Below are 27357 nucleotides of genomic sequence, written 5' to 3'. Positions count from 1 at the left end.
GCAATTGCAATAATAATAGTAATAATGTTCTCATATCTCATTCCGCTAATATTCGTTTATATAATTATTGAACTGTACAAACCTTGCAAACATCCCTGTTATAGTCACTGTATTCTGTGTTTAATGCTAGCCTAAGCTCGGCTCTTTTTTCTTTACAAAAGTATGATTCCCAATCCCAACACAGACGTTTTAGTTTTTATTTCCCGTTTTCATTCTAGTTTGACTTGAAGTAGTAAAAGTAAAAACTGTACATTATATTAAAATTATACAGACAAAAAATTTAAAAAGTTGAAACTAAATGAAAATGAGAAATATGGGCTTTGGGAGCTAGTTTTAAAATATTAATAAACTTTCATTATTTCAGTAAATGTTTCAGAATGTTTGTGTTTTGATGTGGACGAGTAACTGATGTGTTTCTTGTGTGTGTGTGTGTGCCCCTCTCTATAATAATGTTAATGTGTGTGTATGTATATATGGCTGTGTAACCGTGTTTCTCCTGTGTGTGTGTGTGCGCACAGATGCCCCTCTCCCCGGCCCGGTGGACGGTGTGACCCGCGGGCCGTCATCATCATCCTCATCCTCCTCCTCCTCATCATGTCCCAGATGCTCCACATGGAGATCCCGAACTTCGGGAACATGGTCCTGGGCTGCCTGAACGAGCAGCGTCTGCAGGGCCAGTACTGCGACGTGTCCATCGTGGTGAAGAACCAGGCGTTCAAGGCCCACCGCGCGGTTCTGGCGGCCAGCAGCCTGTACTTCCGGGACCTGTTCAGCGCCAGCACCAAAGCCCAGTTCGAGCTGCCGTCCTCGGTCACGCCGGGCTGCTTCCAGCAGATCCTGGGCTTCTGCTACACCGGGAAGCTGAGCATGGCGGCCGGCGAACAGCTGGTTCTGATGTACACGGCCGGATATCTGCAGATCCAGCACATCGTGGAGCGCGGGATGGACCTGATGTTCAAGGCCAGCTCTCCTCACTGCGACTCGGCCTCGGCGTCCATCGACGAGCCGCACTCGGGGCCGCAGAGCCCGAACGCCGCCGCGCTGGTGCCGACCCGCAGGATCAAGCTGGAGGAGCCGCGGCGAGCGGGGCGCGTGTGTGTCGGGGAGCGGGCCAGTCCCGGGGCCTCCAGCATCCCCACCACCGACAGCCCCACCTCGTACCAGAACGAGGACGAGGAGTTCGAGGAAGAGGCCTTCGACACCGAGGAGAGCTACAGCCATCAGTGCGGACGCGCCGCTAACGCTTACGGGGGTAATCCCTCTCTCTCTCTCTCTTATATCAGTTAAACGTGTTTGTTATTAACCCCGTTTAACGGCGTCAATTTTTTTGGATGTTTGGACGTTTTGTTGTTTCGCCGACCAAAGCGCGAGTGATCTAGCTAGACCGGAAACAAAACAATAGGCACGACGCCACACACACTCCTTTGGGTTTGCGAGCCGACCAAATAGTTGGTAAACGTTACGTTTTGAGTGGATGACGAGTGTGAGACACCGAATTGGATGCCAATAAGATTTTGAATGGAAGAAATGGTTCTATTTAGAACCAGAAATGGTTCCATCCCCCGCTTCATATATGGAACTCCAAAATGGTTCTATATAGAACCGTTTTTTTTTTTTGGTAAAAGGTTCTATTGGCCCAGGGTTCTATATAGAACCCAGAGGAACCCTTTTTTTAAGAGTGTCTAGAACCTTTTAGGGGTTCCAAATACGTAGCGCTGATAGAACCTTTTAAGGTTCTATATAGAACCTTTTCTTCTAAGAGTGTACTTTTAAAAAGTTGTCAAATGGTTCAATGGACTAGACCAGAATGATCTGTGTGTTCTGTCGTTGTGAACTGAGCTATCATCATCATCGCAGCACGTCTAGTCTGAAATACTGCTTGATGGACACACACACACACACACACACACACTCACAGCTGATGAGAATTCTCCGCCCCCTCGTCAATATTTCTTTCACTTTTATTGATGGACAGTGTTACATTGTGTGAGAGATTATTTGCTCCAAGTGAGAATGTTAGTGTGAATTTGAACACATAATAAAAAAACGTTTGCACACAGCAAGCCGATCCACTTTTCCATGTTGATAAGAACATTAAAATGAGGGAAAAAATAATGGGACAAAAAGAAATCAAAAGACATTTACAATAGATGAAAATGTTTATTAAATGCGATTAATCGCGAGTTAACTATGACATTAATGCGATTTAATCACAATTTAATATTAATCGTTTGACAGCACTAATTATAAAAATAATAATTCATTAATAATTATTCATTAATAATTCATTAATAAAAAATAATTGATAATAATACACTAATATATATATACACACACACTCCTACAGAATCCCAGTCTCTCTCTGTCTCTCTCTCTCTCTCTCTCTCTCTGATGCTCTGAAGGGAAGTTTAATATTTGTCTGATTTTATATTATTCAAAATAATAATAATTATGGTAATAATGATAAATACAACTATTTAAAATTCTTTATTATATATATATATATATATATATATATATATATATATATATATATATATATATATACTCTTCTCTTATGTTTTTATTTGATTAAAAATACCAAATTGATTTTTAATACCGAATTGATTAAAAATAGTAATAATTTTTTTGAACAGCAGTTCATGTTTGGGGCAAGTAAGATTTTTCATGTTAATAAATTAGTATTTTTATACATCAAGGATGCATTCATCATGGCGACAGTAATATGTTTATAATGTTCCAAAATATCATATTTATATATTTCAAACAAACACTGTTCTTTTCATTAACTTTTTATTCATCAAAGTCAAAATATGAGTCTTTTCAAAATTGTTAATAATCATTACGTGTCTTGAGCATCAGATCCTCATATTAGAGTGATTTCTGAAGGGTCATGTGACACTGAAGCCTGGAGTAATGATGATGGACATTCTGGAATAAATTACACTTTATTATATATTCACATAAAAAACAGTTGATTTACACTGGAATAATATTTCACAGTTTTTAATGTATTTTTGAATCTTTTCAAAACCAGAGGCCGCTGTTAAACACATTACAGACTTTGTGTCAGTGTGTGAAGTCGGGTAAGATGAGCCAGAGCCAAAAGTGAAACTGACACACATGATTATATATTTGGGTGGCGTGGTTAAGCAACAGAGAGAGTCTCGACCCCCCTTTGAGCTCATGGGCGATCAAACAGCGAACGAGAGAGTTAACGCTGTCGAAGCGGCTGTTATGAGAGATAACACACACACACACACTCACACACACACAAACAACACACTGACGTCTGTTGAACTGTGAAACTGCTAAACATAACCTGATGTTTCTGTGCAGAACGTCTTTTGGTGAATCATCGCTTCATTAGAGGATCATTCAACACAATTAGACATTATTAAAGGAGTAGTTCACTTTAAAAAAACTTTTGCTGATAATTTACTCGCCCCCGTGTCATCCAAGATGTCCACGTCTTTCTTTCTTCAGTCGAAAAGAAATTAAGGTTTTTGATGAAAACATTCTATCATTTTCTCCATATAATGGACTTCAATGGGGTCCAAACGGTTCAAGGTCCAAAAGACAATTTCAGTGCAGCTTCAAGGGGCTTTAAACAACACCAGACGGTGAATAAGGGTCTTTTCTAGCGAAACGAGCGCTCATTTAATAAATAAATAAGTTTTATAAGCTCAAATGCTCGCCTTGCTCTGTTCTGTGATGCGCGTTCGTGACTCTCCTGTTCATCAAAATGAACGAATCTTTTTCCGAGAATCATTTGGTTCATTCAACGAACGAAATCTACGAATTGACTCGGGAAAAGATTTGTTATATTAAGTAACAACGTGTACTTACTAAAGGGTTTGGGTTACACTTTTTAAGTGTCATTGATACAGTGTAATTATATAGTATGAAGTATCTGCGTGTGCATACTCTAGGGTTAGGGTTTGGCTGAGGGTTAGTTGCATGTAATTATGCATAATTTGCTGTTATTACTATGGTAAGTGCATGCAGCAAAGACACTATTATTAGAAACACTTTATTTTACAATGTCTAAATAAGCCAGTTACTTTAATGTTTTGCTAGTTTGATGACTGCATATGAAGTAAGACGCCGGTCTGTGTTCTCAGTTTGATTTGTCTTGTGATGACCGTTTATTCGGATCCACTTCATTGTTGTGTAGAAATCTCCCATCATGCATCTCTAGTCCCGCACTCGGGTGTCAGAGATTGTGAAATGCACTCTGTCTGTAATCAGTCACCCTCGAGAGGGTCACATTGTAGGTTATTTGAGTGTGTGTGTGTGTGTGTGTGATGGGTAGGGTTAGTGTAAGGTGACAGAATATACAGTTTGTACAGTGTAAAACCATTACATCTATGGAGTCCTCACAACGATAGTTAACCAGTGTGTGTGTGTGTGCCGGTGCAGAGCTTTATTGAGTTTCTGCAATCGGATGCGTCTCGAAAGCAGACGGCGGATCTTTCCCTGAATAAAGTGACTGTAAAAAACATTTGTTAACACTTTTAGGTCTCCTTCCTTTGTGTTAAACTTCTGTTTAGTTGCTGCCTTAAATGATTCACATTGAGTCTTTTTTTCTCAACGTCATTTTAACAGATTTTTATCTTCTCCTGTGCACTATTGGTCAAAAGTTTGAAATAATTGAATTTTTATAATGTTTTTGAAAGAGTTTCTTCTGCTCACCAAGGCTGTGTTTATTTGATCAAAAATACAGTAAAACTGTCAAATAATATTACAATTTAAAAGATGTTTTGTCTGAGATCAGCAGTGCCGCAGCGCTCCAGTGTTCCTCATCTCTCAGAGACGGCTTGGGTCTGATCGCTCCTGTCACTCTTCCTCTGCAGTGTCGGAGCGGCCGGAGTTGGTGATGCCCGTGTCTCTGGAGAACCGCTCCTGTGTGCTGATCCGCCGGGATCTGGTGGCGCTGCCGGCCAGTCTCATCAGTCAGATCGGTTACCGCTGTCATCCCAAACTATACACCGAGGGAGACCCCGGAGAGAAGCTGGAGCTAGTGGGAGGTTCGTCAAATCACTCATTCCCTAATGTTGGCATTACAAGTACTGAGCATTACGCAAACATATCACTTTTAATCAGGGGCGAAAATTTCATCAAAATGTTGGGGGGGACAATAAACATAACAATTCTCAAGAGCAAATTTTGAAGGGGACACCAATAATACAGGCAAAAAAATACAGAGGAAAGCCTTACTACTATTATTAGTGTAGCATGGAGACCATTTCATTATACTTCTTAAAATTTCTTTCTGGTTTAAGCCAGCGGCGAATCTGTTTACATACTCTCCTCGCGCAGCGCAGCGATTTCATTTCATTCATTGACTCATTCTTTAACTAAGTTATATTACATGATATAAACCAACTAAATCATAGTGAAAGCGTTAGAATCTAAATGCACAGCGCACCCGGACTTTCTCATCAGTGTATGGCCAGCAATATTGTAATGTTTAATGACATGAAGATAGTGTCTGTTATTATTGTTATGTACAATTAAATACAATCGTTGCTGAGTCTGCGGTCTGAAGAGCATCCGTTAACTGAATGAATTGAGAATCTCACCTGAAAAATCCAATAACATCAGCAATTGTCATTCAAGCAGCTGATTTCTGTAAATGAATGCAAAACTAAATGTATATTGCAGCATAGGGCGAAGTCAGGATCTATTAGCAACGATTTGAGACAAAAATAATTAAAATTGTATATAAAACTATGTAAATGGCGCTCTGTGGCGCAGCAGGGTTTTGAACACGGTCCTGAGCCGTTGCTGGGCGCCGCGGACAGACGCCGAACGGCGCCGCCGGTGTGTGTACACTCATAGAGAATAATGTGTTCGAATTTTAAAGACGTGGCGCTGCGCGACGCGCCGCTACGCTTCTCGTCCGGTGTGCGACCTACTGTACTGGAGTTCCACAACTATTCAAACACTATGTTTTTCTCTCCCGCCACCGGAATGTGTGTGTCTGAGGTAAAAGGGACGGAGGCGGTGGACCAACGCACTGTGAGGCAAGGGAGGGGGGTCTCAAAATGTTTAGTACGCTTTTTACGTAATTGCCCCGTTTGCATTTGTGTTATTTTATTTCTTAATTATTATAAGAATATATCATTACATTATTTACAATTACACATATTTTAATGGTTTTTTTTTGGGGGGACAACCCTCAGATAGGGGGGGTCCTGACCCCCCCGACCCCCCCGCGATTTCCGCCTATGCTTTTAATGTAACAAATAAAGTAACGCATTATGCAAACGTATTACTTTTTAATGTAACAAATAAAGTAACGCATTACGTAATCATATCACTTTTAATGTAACAAATAAAGTAACGCATTACGTAATCATATTACTTTTTAATGTAACAAATAAAGTAACGCATTATGCAAACATATTACTTTTTAATGTAACAAATAAAGTAACGCATTATGCAAACATATCACTTTTTAATGTAACAAATAAAGTAACGCATTACGCAAACGTATTACTTTTTAATGTAACAAATAAAGTAACGCATTACGTAATCATATCACTTTTAATGTAACAAATAAAGTAACGCATTACGTAATCATATTACTTTTTAATGTAACAAATAAAGTAACGCATTATGCAAACATATTACTTTTTAATGTAACAAATAAAGTAACGCATTACGTAATCATATCACTTTTAATGTAACAAATAAAGTAACGCATTACGTAATCATATCACTTTTAATGTAACAAATAAAGTAACGCATTACGTAATCATATTACTTTTTAATGTAACAAATAAAGTAACGCATTATGCAAACATATTACTTTTTAATGTAACAAATAAAGTAACGCATTATGCAAACATATCACTTTTAATGTAACAAATAAAGTAACGCATTACGCAAACGTATTACTTTTTAATGTAACAAATAAAGTAACGCATTACGTAATCATATCACTTTTAATGTAACAAATAAAGTAACGCATTACGTAATCATATTACTTTTTAATGTAACAAATAAAGTAACGCATTATGCAAACATATTACTTTTTAATGTAACAAATAAAGTAACGCATTATGCAAACATATCACTTTTAATGTAACAAATAAAGTAACGCATTACGCAAACGTATTACTTTTTAATGTAACAAATAAAGTAACGCATTACGTAATCATATCACTTTTAATGTAACAAATAAAGTAACGCATTACGTAATCATATTACTTTTTAATGTAACAAATAAAGTAACGCATTACGCAAACATATCACTTTAAATGTAACAAATAAAGTAACACATTACGCAAACATATCACTTTTAATGTAACAAATAAAGTAACGCATTACGTAATCATATTACTTTTTAATGTAACAAATAAAGTAACGCATTACGCAAACATATTACTTTAAATGTAACAAATAAAGTAATGCATTACGTAATCATATTACTTTTTAATGTAACAAATAAAGTAACACATTACTTTATAAATAAAAAGAAATGCGTTTACTCTAAACCGTAAACAGAGTTTGCGCTTGCAACGCCAAGGTCATGGGTTTGATTCCCAGGGAAAGCAAGAACTGATGTAAATGAAAATGTGTGCCTTGAAATGCAATGTAAGTCACTTTGACAAAATGCATACATGTAAATTGCGCGTAATGTTCATAAATGAATGCAAAGTAATGCAATAAAATACATTTTTAAAGTAGAAAGACTGAAATAGTATTTTCTTGTAAAACATACTCAATTAACCAGAAAACTTGTAATTCAAAACAATTGTCTGAATGTAATAGGCAAACTATAGTGATATCTGTTAGCTCACTGGTGTTCCTGATGTTGTGTGTGTGTGTGTTCAGGCACGAGTGTGTTCATGACGAGAGGTCAGCTGATGAACTGCCATCTGTGCGCCGGCGTCAAACACAAGGTGTTGCTGCGGAGGCTCCTCGCCACCTTCTTCGACAGGTTTGTGATCAATAATAATAATAATCAATAGTGATGTTTGAAGGGGCGTGTCTGCTCGAGACTCACTGCTGTGATTGGCTTACATCTTTGCATATGAAATGAGTAATACATGTGGAACCCTCTCGAAAACATTTACTGTTCTTACTATTACAGCCGCTGAGATGAACTAATCGTGTCTCGAGTATAGCAATATATTTAGATCTACAAGTGAACTTACGGGATGTTTTCATTCTACAGTGACCTCTGATACGTCAAAAGATCATGGATAATTGACTGCTTAACTCAAGACTTCAATGAATAAAACACACTGGGAAAAAACTAGAAACGTTCACACTCAGAAATCGCCAGTAAATTTCACAAACAATTACTAAAGAAACAGCAAGAAACGTATTGGATTAAACGTGAAATTTTAAAGTGGAAAGACTGAAAATACAACTTTTGCAGTGAATATATAATGAGATTAGTTTTCAATTAAAATATTTTGCATCCTAAAGTAAGAGCACTTCAAATCTTTCCCTTATTTAGTGTTTCTGCAATATTTAATAACACTTCACAATAAGCATTAACTAACAAGGAGCAAAACATTTCTTAAAGTAGTATATTCATCTTTGTTAACATTAGGTGATAAAAATATGATGTTCATTGTTTGTTCATGTTAACTCAGGTCCATTAAATCATATTAACGACACAACTTTTGATTTTAACATTAGTAAATGTTGGAAATTAAGATTAATAAATGCTTAAAGTCCTCATGTAGTAAATAATTGAAAAAAATGTCTTCATGCCTTAAAATATCTTGAATGTAACTCGACACCGTCGCCTCATTTAGTATGTCTGGTTTTATGAATATGCAAATGAGCCCCGCCTCCACTCACTGCAGTTTTAAGGAGAAAATGAAATTAATTTACTCATGGTTTGTCTTAAAGCAGATTAATAACACCACATAGACACATAAACAACATTAAAAATGAGATTTTTACTAGAGCCCGACCGATAAAGGATTTTGAAGGGCGATACCGATACAAATATTTTTTGGGTTTTAAAATCCGATATTGCGATATATCGGCCGATATATTATTTTATTATTTATTTATGTATTTTTTAACTGGACATGATAGTCTCAAATGTTGTCCTGCTTATTTGAGTTTAGAGAACTGATGGGGATGACAGGAACGGTGTAGAGCGCCCTCTGGTGGACAAACTATACAACTCCAACACTCATGACATGGTTCAAGCGTGTTTCGTCCGTTTTTATTTTATTTTTGAAATATTCATTTATCGGCCATTATAACTGCCGATACCGATAGTTTAGAAAATGCCTAATATCGGCCGATAATATCGGTCTGCCGTTATATCGGTCTGGCTCTAATTTTTACCACAACGGAACTTTTGAAGTATATGTTAATAAGTGGAACCTTATTATAAAGTGTAACCAACTTTTTTATGTAAAGACAGACAGAGTTGTAGTTTACTCAGTAAACCATGAAAGCTGATTGATCTGAAGTGCAGTTATTGAGATATTGAGTGTTTCCTCATTGCTCTGTGCTTGTTGATCCTGCAGAAACACGTTAGCGAACAGCTGTGGGACGGGCATCCGGTCTTCAACCAGCGACCCCAGCCGGAAACCACTGGACAGTCGGGTCCTAAACGCCGTCAAACGTGCGTTACGCTCCTTATGCATTCATTTTTAAGACTAGAAGAAGATCTTGTGCTGGTGTTAGTCTTGTGAGGAAACCTGTTGTATTTCACTCCTAGAAAACTCAATGTTCATCAGGGACGCTTTGTTCTATTTAAGGGGTCCTATAATGAATAAGTCTCTGACGTCCCCAGAGTGTGTGTGTGAAGTTTTAGCTCAAAATTCCCCATAGATATATATATATATATAGCATGTTAAAATGGTCACTTTTTGAGGGCGAGCAAAAACACGCCGTTTTTGTGTGTGTCCCTTTAAATGCAAATGAGCTGCTGCTCCCGGCACAGGGGGCGGAGCTACAAGAGCTGAGTGAGTGAGTGACTGAGTGAGTGACAGGAAATTTCTGAATGGTTTGTTGATGACTATGTAGCCAAACTATCTTCTAGTCACTGGGGCGGGGTTTATGTAAATTTAAGGTTAGTGATGTCACTAACCTGTGAAGAAGCTCATTATAGTCCCTACCACCCGTTTGTAGTCGATTTCGATTTTATATTTGCAGATTATGATCAAAAATCAACATTACACACTAACGACGGTTAAAAAGGTGCAATCATAATCAACCGGCCCTTTAAATCTCCTAATAACGTTGTGTGTTTTCTCCAGTTTACTGTCAGAACTTCGCGCCCAACTTCAAGGAGAGCGAGATGAACGTGATCGCGGCGGATATGTGCACCAACGCTCGCCGCGTACGCAAGCGCTGGCTTCCCAAGATCCAGTCCATGTTGCCGGACGGGATGGAGGTGTACCAGGGCTCGGTCGCGGGCGTGAATATGGGCGTTCAGATGCCCTTCGAGAACCTGCTTCCCGCGGGCCTGAATCTGGAGCCGCGGCTCGAGCGCAAACGGCCCGCCAGAACTGTGTTAACGCTGGATGGAGACGGCGTGGATATTCCCGGAGAGGAGGACGAGGACGAAGAAGAAGAAGCTCAGAATGACAGCGCAGATGGGACAATGGGGGCGGGGCCTGTCAGGGTTGGGGGCGGGGCATTTGTGGCCACGCCCCCCGATGAGCACGAGGAGGAGGCGGAGTTTGTAGACGGCCTGAGAATAAACGGACAATGAGTTCCTTTAGCATTGCAAAAAATAGTCTTGTTTCTAGTCCGAATATCTAAAAATTCTTAAATCAAGCTGCATTTAGCCTACTAGATGAGTAAAATGCTTGTTTTTTGGGGATATAAATCAAAATTAAGTGAGTTTTTGCTTAAAACGAGGTAATTTATCTGGCAGTGGGGTTAGAAAAATAATGTTTCTGTTTGAATTAAGATTATTAAAGCAGTAAACCGCTTGAAGCCGTGAGTTTAGAACAGCTAAGCGGAGGAAAAACACACCATTATTAAACGGTTACTCCATGAAAATATTCATAAAATAAAATAAACACCAGCAACAAAAAATATAACGTTATTATAACACATTATTAAGCATCACAAACGGCAGTTGCGCAGTAACACTAATATAATGTGTGTTTGTTGAGTAATTCACAACGGCTTAACCAATCGGAATCAAGGATCGGAAATATCCTTTTTATAATATATCAACAGATCGCTTAATTTTGAAAACAAGACATTACACGTAGTAAATGCATCTTGATTTAAGTATTTTTAGATATTTGAACTGGAAACAAGACAAAAATACTAAAAGTAAGAAAAGCATATTTTTGCAGCGTGACCACCTTTCAGTTCTTATCCACCGTGTGAATACATGCTGAAGGGAAGAGTGTGTGTATTCAGACGGCCAAACACACACAGGCATCTGTAGAAAACACTTCCTGGAAACTATTTCAAGTTGAAATCATCCGGACGGTGGCGTTTCCCCGGACAGCAGAAGTCACGGTCGCCGCGATCGATAACCTCCGCGAGGAACGTTATATTACGCATGTTCCGGTCTTCCGATCACTTTGCCATAAATATCGCCAAAGCACGTGACACGTTTATGGTCCATAAAATCATAAATCTCTGGACTCGTTCCAGTGCATGTAAACAAACCCATTATTTATGACAATTAAGCCCCATTATAGTATTATTAATCTAATATACAGGTCAAAAAATGTGAATAAACACATAAATGTTTAGAAATAAATTGTATTTTTTACAATATATACAGTAGTGGCCAAAAAGTGATGACCCTGCATGGATTAAACCATCAAAATATGAGGGAAATATTGTATATATTTTAAATATGAGGGAATAACAAAACACTAAACACTTGGTTGAGGTATTAAACTAACAATATTAGGGGGGAAAAGTGTGACCGGTTCTACAGGTGAATCTTGAAAAATTAGAATATGGTGCAAAAGTTCGTAAAAGATGAAACTAATATATTATAAAGACTCATTACATGCAAAGTGAGATATTTCAAGCCTTTATTTGTTATAATTGTGATGATTATGGCTTTCAGATATGAAAACCTTTTCACAATATTCTAATTTTGACTTTGGGGTTTTCAAATCTGTATTCCATAATCATCACAATAATCACAAATAAAGGCTTGAAATATCTCACTTTGCATGTAATGAGTCTATATATTAGTTTCACCTTTTAAGTTGAATTTCTGAACTTTTGCACAATATTCTAATTTTTTGAGTTTCACCTGTATATCACTATGCAAAAAAATATGCAAATATAGATTGATTACAACATAATGAGTTATTAATAATATTTGATTTGTGGCTGCATGTGTTCTTTGTATGACAGCATGGCCAAACATTATGATGCACAATTCGTCATCTTTCACTGAGTTCCTGTTACAAATAAAACACACAATTTTTAATAAAACTTGAATAAAACTCAGTTTTCCAAGACTGGACATCACTTTTGAGCACTACTGTACAATGCAAACATAATTATTTTCATATTTATTGTATTTTTAGGATTTATTTAGCATTCTGATAATGAGAATCCGATTTAATTTTCATTGGATGGTGTTCTTGGATTGGTCTAGGGTGTGTTTGGTGTCCGTGCGCTTCAGATTCCTGTGTGTGTTTGACCGTCTGATCACTCACCAACGGATGTATGTGCGCTCGCCTCCTCCACCGCTTGCATGCATGCCAAATCTGATCCAGCCTGGATATAACCTGCACGGCCGGCTCTCCACGGATGCTGGAGCGATCCGAGAGCGGCTGAAGTCTGAATAGAACGAGCCCTTCATCCAAACACAAATCTCCGTGATCTTTGGCCTTAAGAGACCCAGAATGTGTGTGTCGGCGGTTCTGCAGGAGCAAAGTTGGAAAGCACTTGATTTTTTGTGTGTTTTACACTAGTGGGCAAAAGTTTGGAGTATAATTTGGAAAGTTTTATGTTTTTGAAAGAGTGTCTTCTAGCTCACCAAGGCTTTTTTTTTTTTATTATTATTACAATTCAAATCATCTGTTTTCTATGTGAATATACAGTAAATGTATTCCTGTGATCAAAGCATCATTACTCCAGTCTTCAGTGTCACATGACCCTTCAGAAATCATTAATATAATTTTTTTTAACAATTTATTGACTCCTTTAAATAATGCTAGTGTATCACCATTTCCGCAAAAAAACCCGAATATTGATAAAAAAATATTTCTTCTTTAACAAAATCCAGACTTTTGACCGGTAGTGTAACCTCTTACACATTTAATGATGCAAAAAAAAAAAAGTAATATTCAGTCTTTATCAGGCGTTTAATGCTGTAGTCGTCAGAATCTCCAGGTGTGTCGAGATCCATCTTCAGTGAGATCTGGGTTATATTTGATTCGATCTGGTTTATTTGTTGTTAAAGTGCCTCGTCAGTGCTGTTGATTGACAGCTGTCATGATTCTAATCAACATCATCACTCTCTTCTGCTGTTTTATCATCAGTGGCCCGAGCATCAAGATGCTGACTCATATCTCACAGAGAGACGGAAGAACTTGTGCCTTATTGTGACCATTGACACCATCTAAATTCAGCACGGTGTCGGCCCGGATCCGGGACATGTGGATGTTATCTGGTACCGACACTATGGTGCTGTCTGGGGTTTATTTACAATAATGATCAAACCTTATAATGCAAAAAAAAGTTCTGTTTGTTGTTTATCAGCTGTGTTGTTTTAATAACCTGAAGATTCTGAGCAGAACCGCCTGATGGGTCGCTGAAGATGCTATTAGATTTCATGTGTATGTAGTTTGTGACTTTTTAGAGCGATCGCAATACATTTCTAAAGGTGTAGAGTCACTAAAATGTGCTGGAACTAATATATGATCACTATAAGGCCAGTTCTTACACTAGTGTTGTCAAGCACGCATGTGAATGACCGATTCTTCAGGAATCAAACGCGCTACTACAGGGCCATTGGGACAAAACATTAAAATAATATAGTCAGAATACCAGTTGTGTTTGTACAGAAAAACTAACGAAATGGATGAAACCGGAAGCCATTATTTACCCAGAAACCCCCTGCGAAAAGAAAAAGACGTGTGTCTATGCCAACCTTTTACGTATATTATTTTATTTTATTTTTAAAGCCTAGTATGTGGCTCTAAATTCATGCAAAATGTTGCACTAGATGAAGTGGATATATATGGGAGAATGTCCTCCGGCAGCCTGTTGTTGTTGAATGAATGTATCGTGTGCTAATTTATCGATTTCTGTGAGCTCGAGCTTTTCCCTGATATCAGCACTAATAATGTCTAATGGAAAGCTTTTGCGCACACAGATGTGAGGTTTAGTTTGTCTGTGAGAAAGAGAGACGAGTGTTTGAGTCTGAGCAGCTCCACGTTAATATGAATATGAAATGCAAACTCTGTTAATCTGAACATGTTAGACAGAGATCAGTCTATAATTTCATGTGTATCGTTTGGTGTTTGTTTGGCTGCTGCCCGAGGACAGATATCACGGAAACGGCCTTTGAATGTAGTAAAAACGTACGTACACACTATGGCCCGTTCACACCAACTATAACGATAAAGATAGTGCTAAAAATCGATCGATCTAAATAAAGATAGTGCTAAAAATCGATCTAAATATAAAAAATAATAATAATGAGATAATTAGACAGAGAAATGTCACTGACTGGAATCGCTTCGAAAGATTTTTTTTCTTCCAAACATTGACAGCCAATCAGAATCCAGCCTGCTCTAAAGTGCGCGAGCATTTAAAGAGACAGACGCTCATAATAAACAACGATATCGTTATCTTTATTGGTGTGAATGGGCCTTAAAGAAAACGAGGCAGGGTCATTCTTGCATTGTTGAAAATAAATTTATATATATATATATATATATATATTGTCCTTTCACTGTGAGAAATTGTCTGTCAATCATAAAAACTAGTCAAGCTCAGGCTAGTGTCGCCCAATGACTATTCACCCTGTTACATGACATTTTAACAGTGCAACAGGGTGGATGTTTTAAGCTCATAAAGCACATTATAGCTAGGAAAAAAACATGCTAGCAGAAGATTTACATTAGAAATTTTAATAGCTGTATAAAATAAAAAAATAAAAAATTTAAACAAGCAAACATTTTTATATCCGGTATAAATGGATACACTATTAGATAAGATCTTCTAAAAAAAAAATTAGGGAAAGAGAGATAAGTTTATGACTGATATTTTTACTTCATTCCTGGTAAATAATACTCAAAATTGCTAATTTTATTAGAAAAATATAGCCTTTGTTTTTTTCAAAGTGGAGTTGAGGAAACATGATTGAGGACATGGAAAATTGCCTGTCAAGTGCTTCAAAAAGTTTTTATTTTTTAAAGCTGCAATCCATAACTTTTGGTGCTCTAGCGGTTAATAAACACTAGTATCGCGGAAGAACATTGTAGCCGGAACTACTTCTCCCTGTTCATGTCTATGGCGAGTCACACATGCTGTCTAAAATAGTCCAAGTATAAACACTTATTATAGATGTACCGTAGTGATTCAGGATAAGATGAAAACACACGTTGTACTCGCTTATTATATTAATTTTGAACATGAATAAAGTTATGGACTGCAGCTTTAATTATTATTAGGTACTAATTTTGAATTTTGTTGACTGGGTACATCTATGCATGTGGTTGATCAACATTTCATGTAAAATATGCAGTATTGATTCATGGGGACTGTAGGAATGACCCAGCAATGCAAAAAAAAAAAAAATGGTCCTAAAAAATGGGTTTAATTTTCTTCATGCGATTGAGCCTTTCATGTTTTATTCCTTGATTTTGGAGTGAAAACCCCCCGAAGATTCGCCCATCGCCACAGCATTGTAGTGTAATTGCATATTGCTCTGTGCAACCGAATGACGTAATGTTTAATTATTCAAATTAATATGCGCATTAATTCTCTGCTGATAACCGCATGCTGGAGTCCATCTGCGCATGCGCACTGTGTGTGTGTGTGTGTTTCCCCTTGTAAATAACGGCAGCACTTTAAACGCCTCACAGTTCGTGTGAAACAATTCACTAGGAGCTTTAAAAAGCCTTGAGCGCCGACAATCAGAGAAGAAGTATTTTCAGGATCTCTGCTATTCAGTGTGTTTCTCGTCTGAACACAACGACTCAAACATCGCGATTCGCGACTCAAAGACGATAGCTCGAGCTTTGCCTGTAGCGATGCGCCTTCATGCTTTGCATTAAAGACTGGTTCCTTAAGAGAGTTTATAATAAACCATTAAACTGCTTTTTTATTGAACTAAGAAACAATTATGTCTACTGCAATACATCACAAATAAAATGTATTTCATTCCCAGTGTGTTTGTGTTGTGTGATTCTTGTTTCTGTGTGTCCCTCTAGTGGTTAAAGCACAGAACTGCACGCATTTGCGGAAGAACACTGTTGTTTTGGTTGTGCTTCGGCTCTGTGCGGATGAATATGATTATCCTGCGGCGCATAAAACCAGTTGTTCCTTCAGAGACATAAGTTTAATAATGATAGACTTTTAACAGTGACACATACATTATGGAAATACAAATACTTACGTTTTACAGTTTATTAAAACGTCATTATGAATTTAAAATCGCAAGATGTTATAAAGTTCTACCGATAATGTGAATATAGCTATGATTCTTTCAAACAGTAAACAGGAAATTCAGCGGGAAAATTTAGAGTAAAACTGTCGAATATAAATACAAATAAGTTCAAAATAAATAAATTATATATTGTGAGTAGAAAAAAAATCTAAATAAAGTAATATAATCGGTATGAAAAATATATACACACAGATTTATGATATTAATTGTCACAGTATAAATTAGGTCACATATATACTTTATATATTTCTACTTGTATAAATTAAATATTTTCCAGTTGTATTTATCAAATTATTTTTCACAGTATAAATGGGTTCTTCTAGGGGGTCTGTGGAGAAAAAAAAAATAAATAAATGAATAAAATAAACATATATATATATATATATATATATATATATATATATATATATATATATATATATTTCACAGTATAGCCTACATTGTCTATGCTCATATGACTTTAGGATGGGGTCCCGCTCATATCTGTGTCTGAAAGATTGAAACGCCCTTTATTATTATTGGTTATTAATTATCAGCTCCTGTTTATTTGTACATGACATAGTGTTCAATAAAAATTGTTTACAAATAAATCCTGTTCATCTGCGTTTAGCCAGTAGAGGGCACTGTCTGGCGAGATGCTCGCGACACACGTTTCCGCTTCAAAACACGCGTCATTTCCTGCCAAAGTAACGCGGGTTCTTGCTAACACGCAGAGAGTTTGAGATGAGCAGAATAAATGTATTAATTCCTCATTAATAACGGAATTACCTACATATTTCTTTGTTATTGTTGTTGACGACCCGAGGGGGAATCTTAGTGAAGATGGGAGACGATCCGGACTCGATTCCAGAGAGAGAGATGAAGGTGAGACACTTGCCGGCTAGTGTTATTATTATTATTTTGAATAATATAAGTATTACTATTACAACGTTCTCTGGCAGATAAAGATGGTATAGTTCGTTTGAATATATTTAGTTCGTGTCAGTGTGTTTACTGTCTCTTGTTAACTGGTCTAGTGTAATTTTTGTAAATAGCTTTAATCCTTGGAGAATATAATGAGTAAGAAGATATTATACATACACATGTAAATTACATTAGCGCTATATATATATATATATATATATATATAAGTGTCATAACTTCACAATATTTTCTCTACATGTAGGTTCATTTCATTATGACTTTTATTATTTGACACGGTTCTCTGAAATTTAAAGAAAAGTAATAGATTTAAAGTCACTCATTATATAAAATAAAATCAGTTTCACTTCTAGTTTCATTTCTTTTCACTTCTGTCACATGATCATTATCACATAAACGACCAGTCAAATGTTCTGGATCGGTGAGATGTTTAATGTTTATAAGAAGACTCTTCTGCTCACCAAAGCTGTGTTTATTTGATTATACCAAAATACAAAAAAAAAAAAAGTAATATTGTTAAATATTATGACGGTTCAAAAAAAAAAAAAACTGTGTTCTATTTTAATATATTTTTAAATGTAATTTATTCCCGTGATTTCCATCATCATTAGTCCAGTCTTCAGTGTCACATGACCCTTCAGAAATCACTCTAATATGAGGATCTGATAATCAAGAAACATTTATGATTATTATCAGTGTTGAGAAAATGTTTTCTTCTTTTTCTCAGGATTCTTTGATGAATAGAAAGTTTAAAAGAACAGCATCTATCTGAGCTAGATTAATTTGTAACATTATAAAAGTCTTTACTGTCACTTTTGACCAATTTAATTAATCCTTGATGACTAAAAGTATTTATTTATTTCCCCCTAAAAATAAAATAATAGTTCTTACTGACCCCAAACGGGAGTGTTTAATGTCACAAAAGCTTCTATTTCGGATAAATGCTGTTCTTTTGAACTGTCTTCTCTATTCATCAAAGAATCCTGAAATAAAAATGTAAATAACTGTTTTCAACTCTGATAATAATCATAAATGTTTCTTGATCATCAGATCCTCATATTAGAGTGATTTGGAGTGACATTGAAGACATCTATTTCACATCGGAAGAATATTTCACAATATTACTGTTTTGTTGTCGTTGTATTTTAATCATATAAACGCAGCCTTTCCGAAACATTAAAACACGTTTGACCGGCGGTGTGTAGTAATATAAGTGGTCACATGTCCTCATGTCTCTCTCCAGGACTTCCAGTTCCGGCAGATGAAGAAGATCCGCGTGTTCGAGGCGAGTGCGGATCTGCCGAAGCAGCGCTCCAGTCTTCTGTCCGTCTCCAATAAATACGGGCTGACGTTCGCGGGCCGGGACCGGGCGCTCAAGGTGTTCTGGACCAGAGACGTCATCGCCGCGGGGCGCCAGGAGGGAAACCCCAACAACACCGGTGAGACGCACACATCACGCATCCGAACAGGAGCAGGAGTTAGCGGAGGCGGGTCCTGATGAGGCCTGGGTTAGGGCAGATTACAGTGTGTGTCATAAATAATTAATAATTAATAACTGAATCAGAATCAGTTCCTGATGATGTGGGCGGGGCTATAACCTGTCACTCACATGAGATCAGCCAATAGCAAACCACAACCATCCAATCAACTCCACGTGGGCACAATCAAGCCCCGCCCACATGTGTTCTCGTTCCAGAAGTGTTTCACTCGATCTACGACACAATAGAGGAGAAAACACCAGCTATAGTCTAGCTCAATAGGCAACAAGACAAATAATATAAGCAAGCCTAATTTACCTATGAAAATGAAGCAAAAATACAACACAAATGAATAAAAGCATATTATGAAAGAATATTAAACATGACTGATGTGTGTGTGTGTGTTTCATCAGTGGAGTGCCCGAGCGCCGCGACGGTGACCGTTGCCGTGGCGATGCATAACATAGCCCTGAGCAGCGACGAGCTCACGCTGTGTGTGTGTGGAGCGAGCGAAGCCTCTGACCTCACGCTGGACTTCTACGACGTGCGCTCCTTCCTCAAAAAGGTCACACACACACACACACACCTCTTCTCACACTGCGGAGACTGGCCTTTATTCTTAATGACTTCATAAATGTGTCCATGTGATGATGATGATGATGATGGGAGGTGCTGCTATTTACACCTTCATTAATATCCTTTCAGACCGAAATATATATATATATATATATTATGGACATAAATAGAAAATGCCAAACAATCACTTTTGTGATGTTTGCAGTCAAAAAATGATAAATGAACAGGAAATATGCTAAATGTGAAAATGCATAATTTTTACGGGGTAAAAGTAAACCTCTACAAACAGCCACGATAATATATCAAAGATGCTGAAATATATATCCACATGCGCAACGTAATAAAAGTTAATAATATTACTAACTATGTCTGAAAATACTCTTAAATGCAAATAGGGAATGCACAGATTTAAAAAGTTTTAAATAAAAATGAATTAATTTAAAAAAGTAACATTTAAAAACAAAAAGGCATGTACATGTTAATTTTTTAAATTAAGAAGTAATCCTTTTTATATATTTTTTTATATACAGGCATTTAGTGGTGACCTCACTGTTTAACGTAAGATTTTCTTTATTTCTCCCTGTAATCTGCCTTCCATGCACTGCATATGAAGTATTTTTGCTGAAACTCAATTTTTTTTAAACATCAATATGAGTTTAATATTTTGTTTTTATATAGAAATAAATGGTTCATAATTTAGTGGTGAATATTGTGTAGTATAATAAAATCCCCTCAAAATACAATATATTAAAGTCCAACTGTAGTTATCCCTTAAAACTCATCTTTAATCAACAAAATTATATATTTAAACATTTTTTCGGTAACACTTTACAATAATGTTCATTAGTTAACATTAGTAAATGCATTAACTAACATGAACTAACGATGAGCAATGCATTAGTTACAGTGTTTGTTAATCTTTGTTAATGTTAGTTGATATAAATCCAGCTGTTCATTGTGTGTTCAGTGCATTAACTAATGTTAGCAAGATTTTAATCAAGTATTAGTAAATGTTGGAATTAAGATTAACTAAGATTAATAAATGCTGAAGAAGTATTGTTCATTCTTAGTACATGTTAACTAATGAACCTTATTGTAAAGTGTTACCATTTTTTCTTTAAAAAAAAAACACAGTGTGTGTTAAAGCGTATTAAACACACCACATACACACATAAACAACATTAAACACACCACAGGGGGACAATGATAAGAATAAATTTCATTGCAATAAAATATCATTAATTTAAAGAAAAGCGTGTGTGTTGACGTGTGTGTGTTTGCTGCAGCAGGAGCGACAGGAGAAGCGTCCCTTCACCTCCTTCAGGCCCCCGTCCTCTGGAGACTCGCTGGTCCAGGATCTGAAGTGGAGTCCGGTGGACCCGACCCGTCTGGCCGTGTGTGTGTCGGACGGCAGCATGATGGTGCTGGACGTGCAGGACTCCGTCAGTGTGTTCGCTCAACTCCCTGCCTCCGTGGGAATCACCTCCAGTCAGTGCTAACTAGCGTTACCCTGATTATTAGTGCCATCTCATAGTAATGACTCGTTCCAAGTGCTTAAAGGTGCAGTGTGGAAGCTTTAGCGCATCTAGTGGTGAGGTGGTGAATTGCACCCGGAAGTGATTAGATTAAGAAGATTAAGAAAATTAGGTTTGCTTAATTATTCAGTAAAATATGTAATTGCGAATATTATTGTTGCTTGTGTCAGTGTTTTATTATAAACATATTTATAATTATATAGACAATGTAATTAAGTAACGATTTTAAAGTTTTATTAATAAGATTAGATTGGATCCGGATGTGCCTAAAAATGCCCATCCTGACTATACAGTGACTAATTGCTTGAATAATACAAGATGATAAAGAGCTTAAAAAATAATCGCATATTAAATCGCAATATTGGTTTAAAAAAAAGAGCTTTTTACACCCTTGTTCCTCTCTCTCTCTCTCTCTCTCTCTCTCTCTCTCACGTTGCAGTTTGCTGGAGTCCCAAAGGAAAGCAAGTGTCTGCTGGAAAACAGGACGCCACAGTGGTTCAGTTCACTCCTGTAAGTGTCTTCTCTCCAGATTACACTCGTCGTCTGTTAACGGGCTCCCATAATGCTCTTTTCACACTATTTAAAGTGTGTGTGAGAAGTTTTAGCTCAAAATACCCCACAGATCTCTAAAATTGTCACTGTGTGCAAAAACGTTGTGTGTGTCCCTTTAAATGCAAATGCGTCTAAAATGATTTCCCGAGGGCGGGGTTTATGCAAATTTTAGTTTTGATGTCACTAACCGGTGAAGAGGCTCATTGTAGTTCCTACCAGCCGTGAGTTGTAGTCCTTCAGATCGCTTTAAAGCTTGCGCTCTTTAAAGCAGGATGGATTCTGATTGGCTGATCGTCCCTCAGCTGGAATAAATCTTATAATCAACAGTTATCATTCATAGTTATTTATTGTTATCACGTGAAGTACAATTTAGGAAGTCTACTGTGCATAATCCCTTTCAGAGAGGTGGATTTATATATTTATAACAAGCCTTTTGGGATATCTGTGCACAGGCCATTTAAAATACACACTTTAAATAATTATTATATCAAGTACTGTATGTTGTATAGATACTTTTAATTCCTGTCTGTTAGTTATGTATGTTTATTTTTTCTATGTGTTGGAACGCTATCCTGCGAATTTATGTCAACTTATATTGTACGTTCATCAATATGAACTTTCACATCCAAATAAATAAAACATGAACGAATAACAGGCTTTTAATCCCGTGTCAAGGCATCTTCATCTATACAGCGCTTTGACACTTAGGTTTTACAGCAGATCTAGAATAAAGTTATTGTCCAGATTCTGTCTCATGTGTGTGTGTGTGTGTGTGTGTGTGTCTCTCAGACCTTACAGGCCAAAAAGGTGATCCCGTGTCCCAGCTTCTACAGCCAGGATCATCCCGTCAAAGGTACGACTGTGTGTCTGTGCAGCGCGTGACCGTATGAACATCGTTAGGGAAATAATCGAACTGCGTTTCAACAATTATAATAATAAAAATGATTATTATAAATACTAAATAAAGATTTACGTGACCCTTAAGGGGTTAAAGGTGCCTACTCTATGCATGTTTAGTAAGATTTTCTCTGTTAAACATGTTATTAGACCGTCCTGGGTTTAATATAAGTATAATGCTCTTCTATGAACTTATTTCACTTACGGTGAGACGCTACAGGTGAATAGGGTAATGTTTTTAAATAATATAATATATATCACCATGAAACTTACAAAAGCATTAAAAAAATGAGTTATACGTTTTTGAAATTTGTGTGTTTAATCATGCAAATTAGGTATTATCTCATTAAATATGCGCAATGTATTTTTGGTAGATAGATCTGAACATATGATAAAGCCATGCAGGTGCAAAATTATTTTAGCGTTTTGTTTACACACAAGATGAAAAATAAAAGTTCAAATTTTTTAAAAATTAAAATGTCACATAGATCAGGCCAAGAATGATTTATTAACAAATCGCTCTGAAAATATCTTCAGATGACTGCTAAGTGTACAACTGGAGAGTTTGGTGTCCACAGGGGCTGCATGAGACGTTTCTACTGGAGAATGACCAACTCATTTTGAGAAAAAGGCATAGGATTTTAATGCATTTCTATTGGGAACAAATTGCTCAAAAACAGAACAAATGCTCAGGCCCTTAGTAATAATAATATATAATATTTCAAGCTCATGAAAACTGATTATTTAATAACATGGCAGGGCATATGAGGCTTACAACTGCAGTAAATCAATGAATTAACATTGGCAGAGTACACCATGTGATGCGTCTGAGCGAATTACATCAGCAGTAGCCAATGAGAGTTCGCCATTATCTTTAGATCACCCTTTGGACATTCGTGATTGGTTACTGTACTGTAGGAAATGCCCATATTTGGGTTACACAGCGTTGTGCACCAACGACACCACTCATGACAGACTTCAGTAAACACACGGCGCTGGAATGCTAACTTCTTGATAAATTCGGGAGAAATTTACTGCCGCGAGTGACCTAAATGTATAAAATAAACATTTTAATGTATATTTTCAACGTTTTCTTTATGGCAGCTTGAAAGCACACTTATTGAAGGAGTAAACTAGCCCAAAATCTACATGAAAAATCGATGTTTGTGCCTGCCGTGTCTCGCCTTAAGGATTTATTTAGTAAGATTATGCCTGAAAAGGGTTTGGATTTTTTTTTAAATCATGTTCATAAAAATTTTAAAAAAAGTATAATATGACTTGTTGTGTTTGTTTGCGAACACCATTTGTACACCATTGAGGACATATTTATGAATTTAAAAAATTAAATATTGATTTTTAAATAATAAAACACATAAAGTACACATTGTCCCTTTAATTTTTGCCATGAAAAAATTAAACATTCTGAACATTCTGTTCTCTCTCTCTCTCTCTCTCTCTCTCTCTCTCTCTCTCTCTCTCAGTGCTGGATGTGTTGTGGCTGAGCACGTTTACCTTCGCGGTGGCGTATGCGGCGGCTGACGGCTCTCTGGAGACGCCCCCTGAGCTCGTGGTGGTGTCGTTACCCGTGAGTCACTCACACACACACACACACACGTCACATTATCCACAGCCACTTACACTGCATTTCAAGGCACACATTTACATTCTTATCAGTTCTTGCTTTCCCTGGTCCAGTATAAAACCATTACGCCCATGTAAAGAATAGCAAAACAGACCTGTGTGTGTGTGTGTGTGTTTCAGAAAAAGGACGAGAAGAGAGGCGAGCGCTATCTGAACTTCAACGATCTGGTGTACGGCACGTGCACCGAGAGGCAACATCACTACTACCTGTGCCACATCGAGGACTGGTGAGGCTCACACACACACACACACACACACTCACTGGAGTCGGTGAGTAAATCAATGAAACTGGTTTGTCCTGCGCAGGGATCTGGTGCTGGCCGCGTCCGCCGCTGCTATTGAAGTTAGCATCATCGCCAAACAAGAGGACAAGGTAAACACAAACACTCCAAAACCAAAGTTATTATCGTTTAAAAATAAAAGATAACCCTTCTTTACCCTTTTAATGTTTTAAAAACTGAACACTTGTTGAGTTCCTGCGGTGAACCGTAAGCTTATAAAACAGTCGTAACTGAATATTACAAGACTGGATTATTCTTTGATTGTTCTGCTAATGAGTTTGAGAGATGGTTAGGAGGAAAAGGTAAGGATTATATAGGGGTTGTGGGGTTAAAGTTACACATTAATGCATTAAAAGTACATCGTAAGTACATCGTGACTTCCTAAGAGGACTTGAACACACCGTTTGTCGCTGAGGTTTGATGTGATGTGTGTGTGCAGGTGAACTGGGAGCTGTGGTTGCTGGAAGATGCCAGTCGAGCGGAGCTTCCTGTCACCGAGAACAATGAGGACACACTTCCTGTGGGCGTGGCCATCGACTACACCAGCCAGGAGGACATACAGCTGCGTAAGCGCTCCTCGTTTTTCTGTGTTTGCCCTCCAAAATGCACGTTAAAAATACAGGAGTTGGAGAGACATTTAATGTGAACCAAAGCGCTCTGAAAACATGCAGAGCCTTCGATCTCACGGCCATGATTTTACAAGATATATTGCCATTTCATTTTGCAGTGTCCTTACCATAGGAATAACAGTAAATTATGGATAATTACATGCAACTAACCCTCAACCAAACCCTATAGTGAGTATATGCGGTTACTTAACATTACTCAGTACGTATAAATATACAAGTACTCTGTAACAATGACATCTTTTAGTTTATTCGTAGCTAAAAACACTCAAAAATATATGTGCTCATTAATGTATATTTACTTCGTTCAAGTAATAAAGTATTCAATATGCCATTGAAAACACACACGGGTGAGGGCTTCTAATGTCGGTCGCCATGTTGCCCCTCCATCTTGAAAGTACATTAGCCAAAGAGGGACATACCCGTTAATTCAAGCTTCGCCTTTCGCGTTTAACACTCATGGACGAGGTCGAACCGGAAGCCATGTTAATCTTGGACTACATTGGCCACCGTAGGAGTTAAAACGAAATCAGAATTGAGAGGAACAGAAACTAATATTCACTGGATGGTCATATACCTTTTCACCACTAGATGGGGGTAAAAATCACACAGTGTAGCTTTAACACTACGCAGATATCCAATTGAAATTTGATTCTCGATTTTGAGTCGTGACACCAATAATCGTTTTGAATCGAATACAAAAGATTCCCAGCCCTAGTTTTAAACATTCGGCGCGTTCGCACCACAGGAAGTGGGATCTATTGTAGTTCTAGGAGCTCTCTAACTCCTCCTCCAGAGTCGTCTAAACCAGCGCGATAGATCTACAGTGACGGTGGTGTTCTCTGATTGGCTGAACGCCCGTGAAACACCAGCAAAAGACGCACAGATAATAGCCGATATATTTACTCCAGGAACTAACTCTACGAACATGTGAAACCTCTAAATCTTTACACTGAGGTAAAGATTACACTTCTGCTCAGCTGATAACTGTCCGTCACGGTGTAATATCTTGTAATGTTGTGTTCCTGTGGTCCTCAGCGGATGAGAAGCGCCTGCCTCCGGCGCCGACGCTGATGCTGCTGTCTACAGACGGAGTTCTGTGTCCGTTCTCGTTACTGAACCTCAACGCCGGGGCCAAACAGCTGAGCGTTCCTGCGGCCCCACTGCCCGAGGACGGAGAGAGAGCGCCCGCCGCCCGTAAGACGTCACACTCATGACGCTCTGATGTTATTGGTTGACTGCACTTCTGGCCATATCTATACAAAAGACCATCACAAGCGATATACGTATACAACTATGGGAATAAATGACTTTTAAGGCTAAAAAGAGACTGTTGGGAGAGTGTTTTATATTACCACAGCAGTGTTCAGTGGATTAAATCATTTACATCAGCTGGAATCAATCAACAAATTAAACTCACTCATACTGGCACAAATTATAAAAACGTTATTCGAATTTGACAAATAATCAATTTTCTTGTGCCTAATAGAGAGCCTAAGTCCCTGCCCTTCCAGTCGACCACCAATATTGAATCGTAGTCAATGGCGAGAGTAGGGATGCACGATATATCGGTCGGCATATCGGTATCGGCCGATATATGTTCATTTTTAATGTTATCCTTATCAGCCTGGTAAGAAAATGTGGCCGACATATTAAAGCCGATAAGAAATGGAATATTCCCTTCAGCTGAGACACTTGTTGAGCACTGTTTATGTTTTTGAATTTCTTGAAATGTGATTGAAATCTCTTCAAAAAAAATGAAAATACGGTTCAGTACAACATGTCATATCGGCTATACAACACTATAACATGGACATGGATTTAATTGTGAGACTTTTGTTTTTGTAGTCAGGCTCTCAAAATTAGATTAAAATTTGGATTTAAGTTTATCGGCCGATATATCGGTTATCGGCTTTCAAATATAAAGTATTATCGGTATCGGCCAAAATTTTCATATCGGTGCATCCCTAGGCGAGAGACCACAAATATTTTGATCTGGTTTGAATCGTGCCCTGAATTACACATATGATGTTTGTAAATTTAAAAGAAACATTTTAAAGTAAAGAAAGTCACAGTTTGATGTAAAACCGTTGAGGTATAAGACTGTGAAAATACGTAATTACAAAGACTACAAACCCCAAAGGTGCACATTTTCTCTCAATGAATGAAGCTAACTTTACCGAGGCTATTGTCTGTCATTGTTTCTATAGTCCTACGTTATAATCGTAACGTTACGGCGTCATA

The 27357-nt window shown here is 37.5% G+C and overlaps 2 protein-coding genes across 8 annotated transcripts in view; both read left to right on the top strand.

The window, feature by feature from the left end:
* nacc2 (NACC family member 2) overlaps positions 1-16326 on the top strand; it is a 34839-nt gene extending 18513 nt beyond the window's left edge. For both annotated transcript variants that reach the window (XM_039662440.2, XM_089129797.1), the window contains exons 2-6: positions 519-1252; positions 4857-5030; positions 7846-7951; positions 9513-9610; positions 10248-16326. In XM_039662440.2, coding sequence (XP_039518374.2) covers positions 595-1252; positions 4857-5030; positions 7846-7951; positions 9513-9610; positions 10248-10705 — 1494 coding nt within the window. In that variant the 5' untranslated portion in view covers positions 519-594 and the 3' untranslated portion in view covers positions 10706-16326. The remainder of the gene's footprint in view (positions 1-518; positions 1253-4856; positions 5031-7845; positions 7952-9512; positions 9611-10247) is intronic.
* A 959-nt stretch (positions 16327-17285) lies between these two features.
* Positions 17286-27357, top strand: part of nup214 (nucleoporin 214) — a 46292-nt gene continuing 36220 nt past the window's right edge. For 4 of the 6 annotated variants that reach the window (XM_089129793.1, XM_089129791.1, XM_089129794.1 and 1 more), the window contains exons 1-11: positions 17286-17470; positions 18771-18966; positions 19419-19570; positions 20868-21069; positions 21556-21626; positions 22458-22521; positions 24047-24150; positions 24327-24433; positions 24513-24579; positions 24927-25053; positions 26152-26310. In XM_089129793.1, the coding sequence (XP_088985919.1) occupies positions 17429-17470; positions 18771-18966; positions 19419-19570; positions 20868-21069; positions 21556-21626; positions 22458-22521; positions 24047-24150; positions 24327-24433; positions 24513-24579; positions 24927-25053; positions 26152-26310 (1291 nt within the window). In that variant the 5' untranslated portion in view covers positions 17286-17428. The remainder of the gene's footprint in view (positions 17471-18770; positions 18967-19418; positions 19571-20867; positions 21070-21555; positions 21627-22457; positions 22522-24046; positions 24151-24326; positions 24434-24512; positions 24580-24926; positions 25054-26151; positions 26311-27357) is intronic. The other 2 variants (XM_089129796.1, XM_089129792.1) reach the window with 1 other exon arrangement.

The sequence above is a fragment of the Pimephales promelas genome, chromosome 4 (genome assembly GCF_988280905.1).
Source record: "Pimephales promelas chromosome 4, fPimPro1.hap1.1, whole genome shotgun sequence".
Lineage (NCBI taxonomy): Eukaryota > Metazoa > Chordata > Actinopteri > Cypriniformes > Leuciscidae > Pimephales > Pimephales promelas.
The sequence above is the reverse complement of the archived record's forward strand: the minus strand, read 5'-3'. Positions and strand labels throughout refer to the sequence as shown.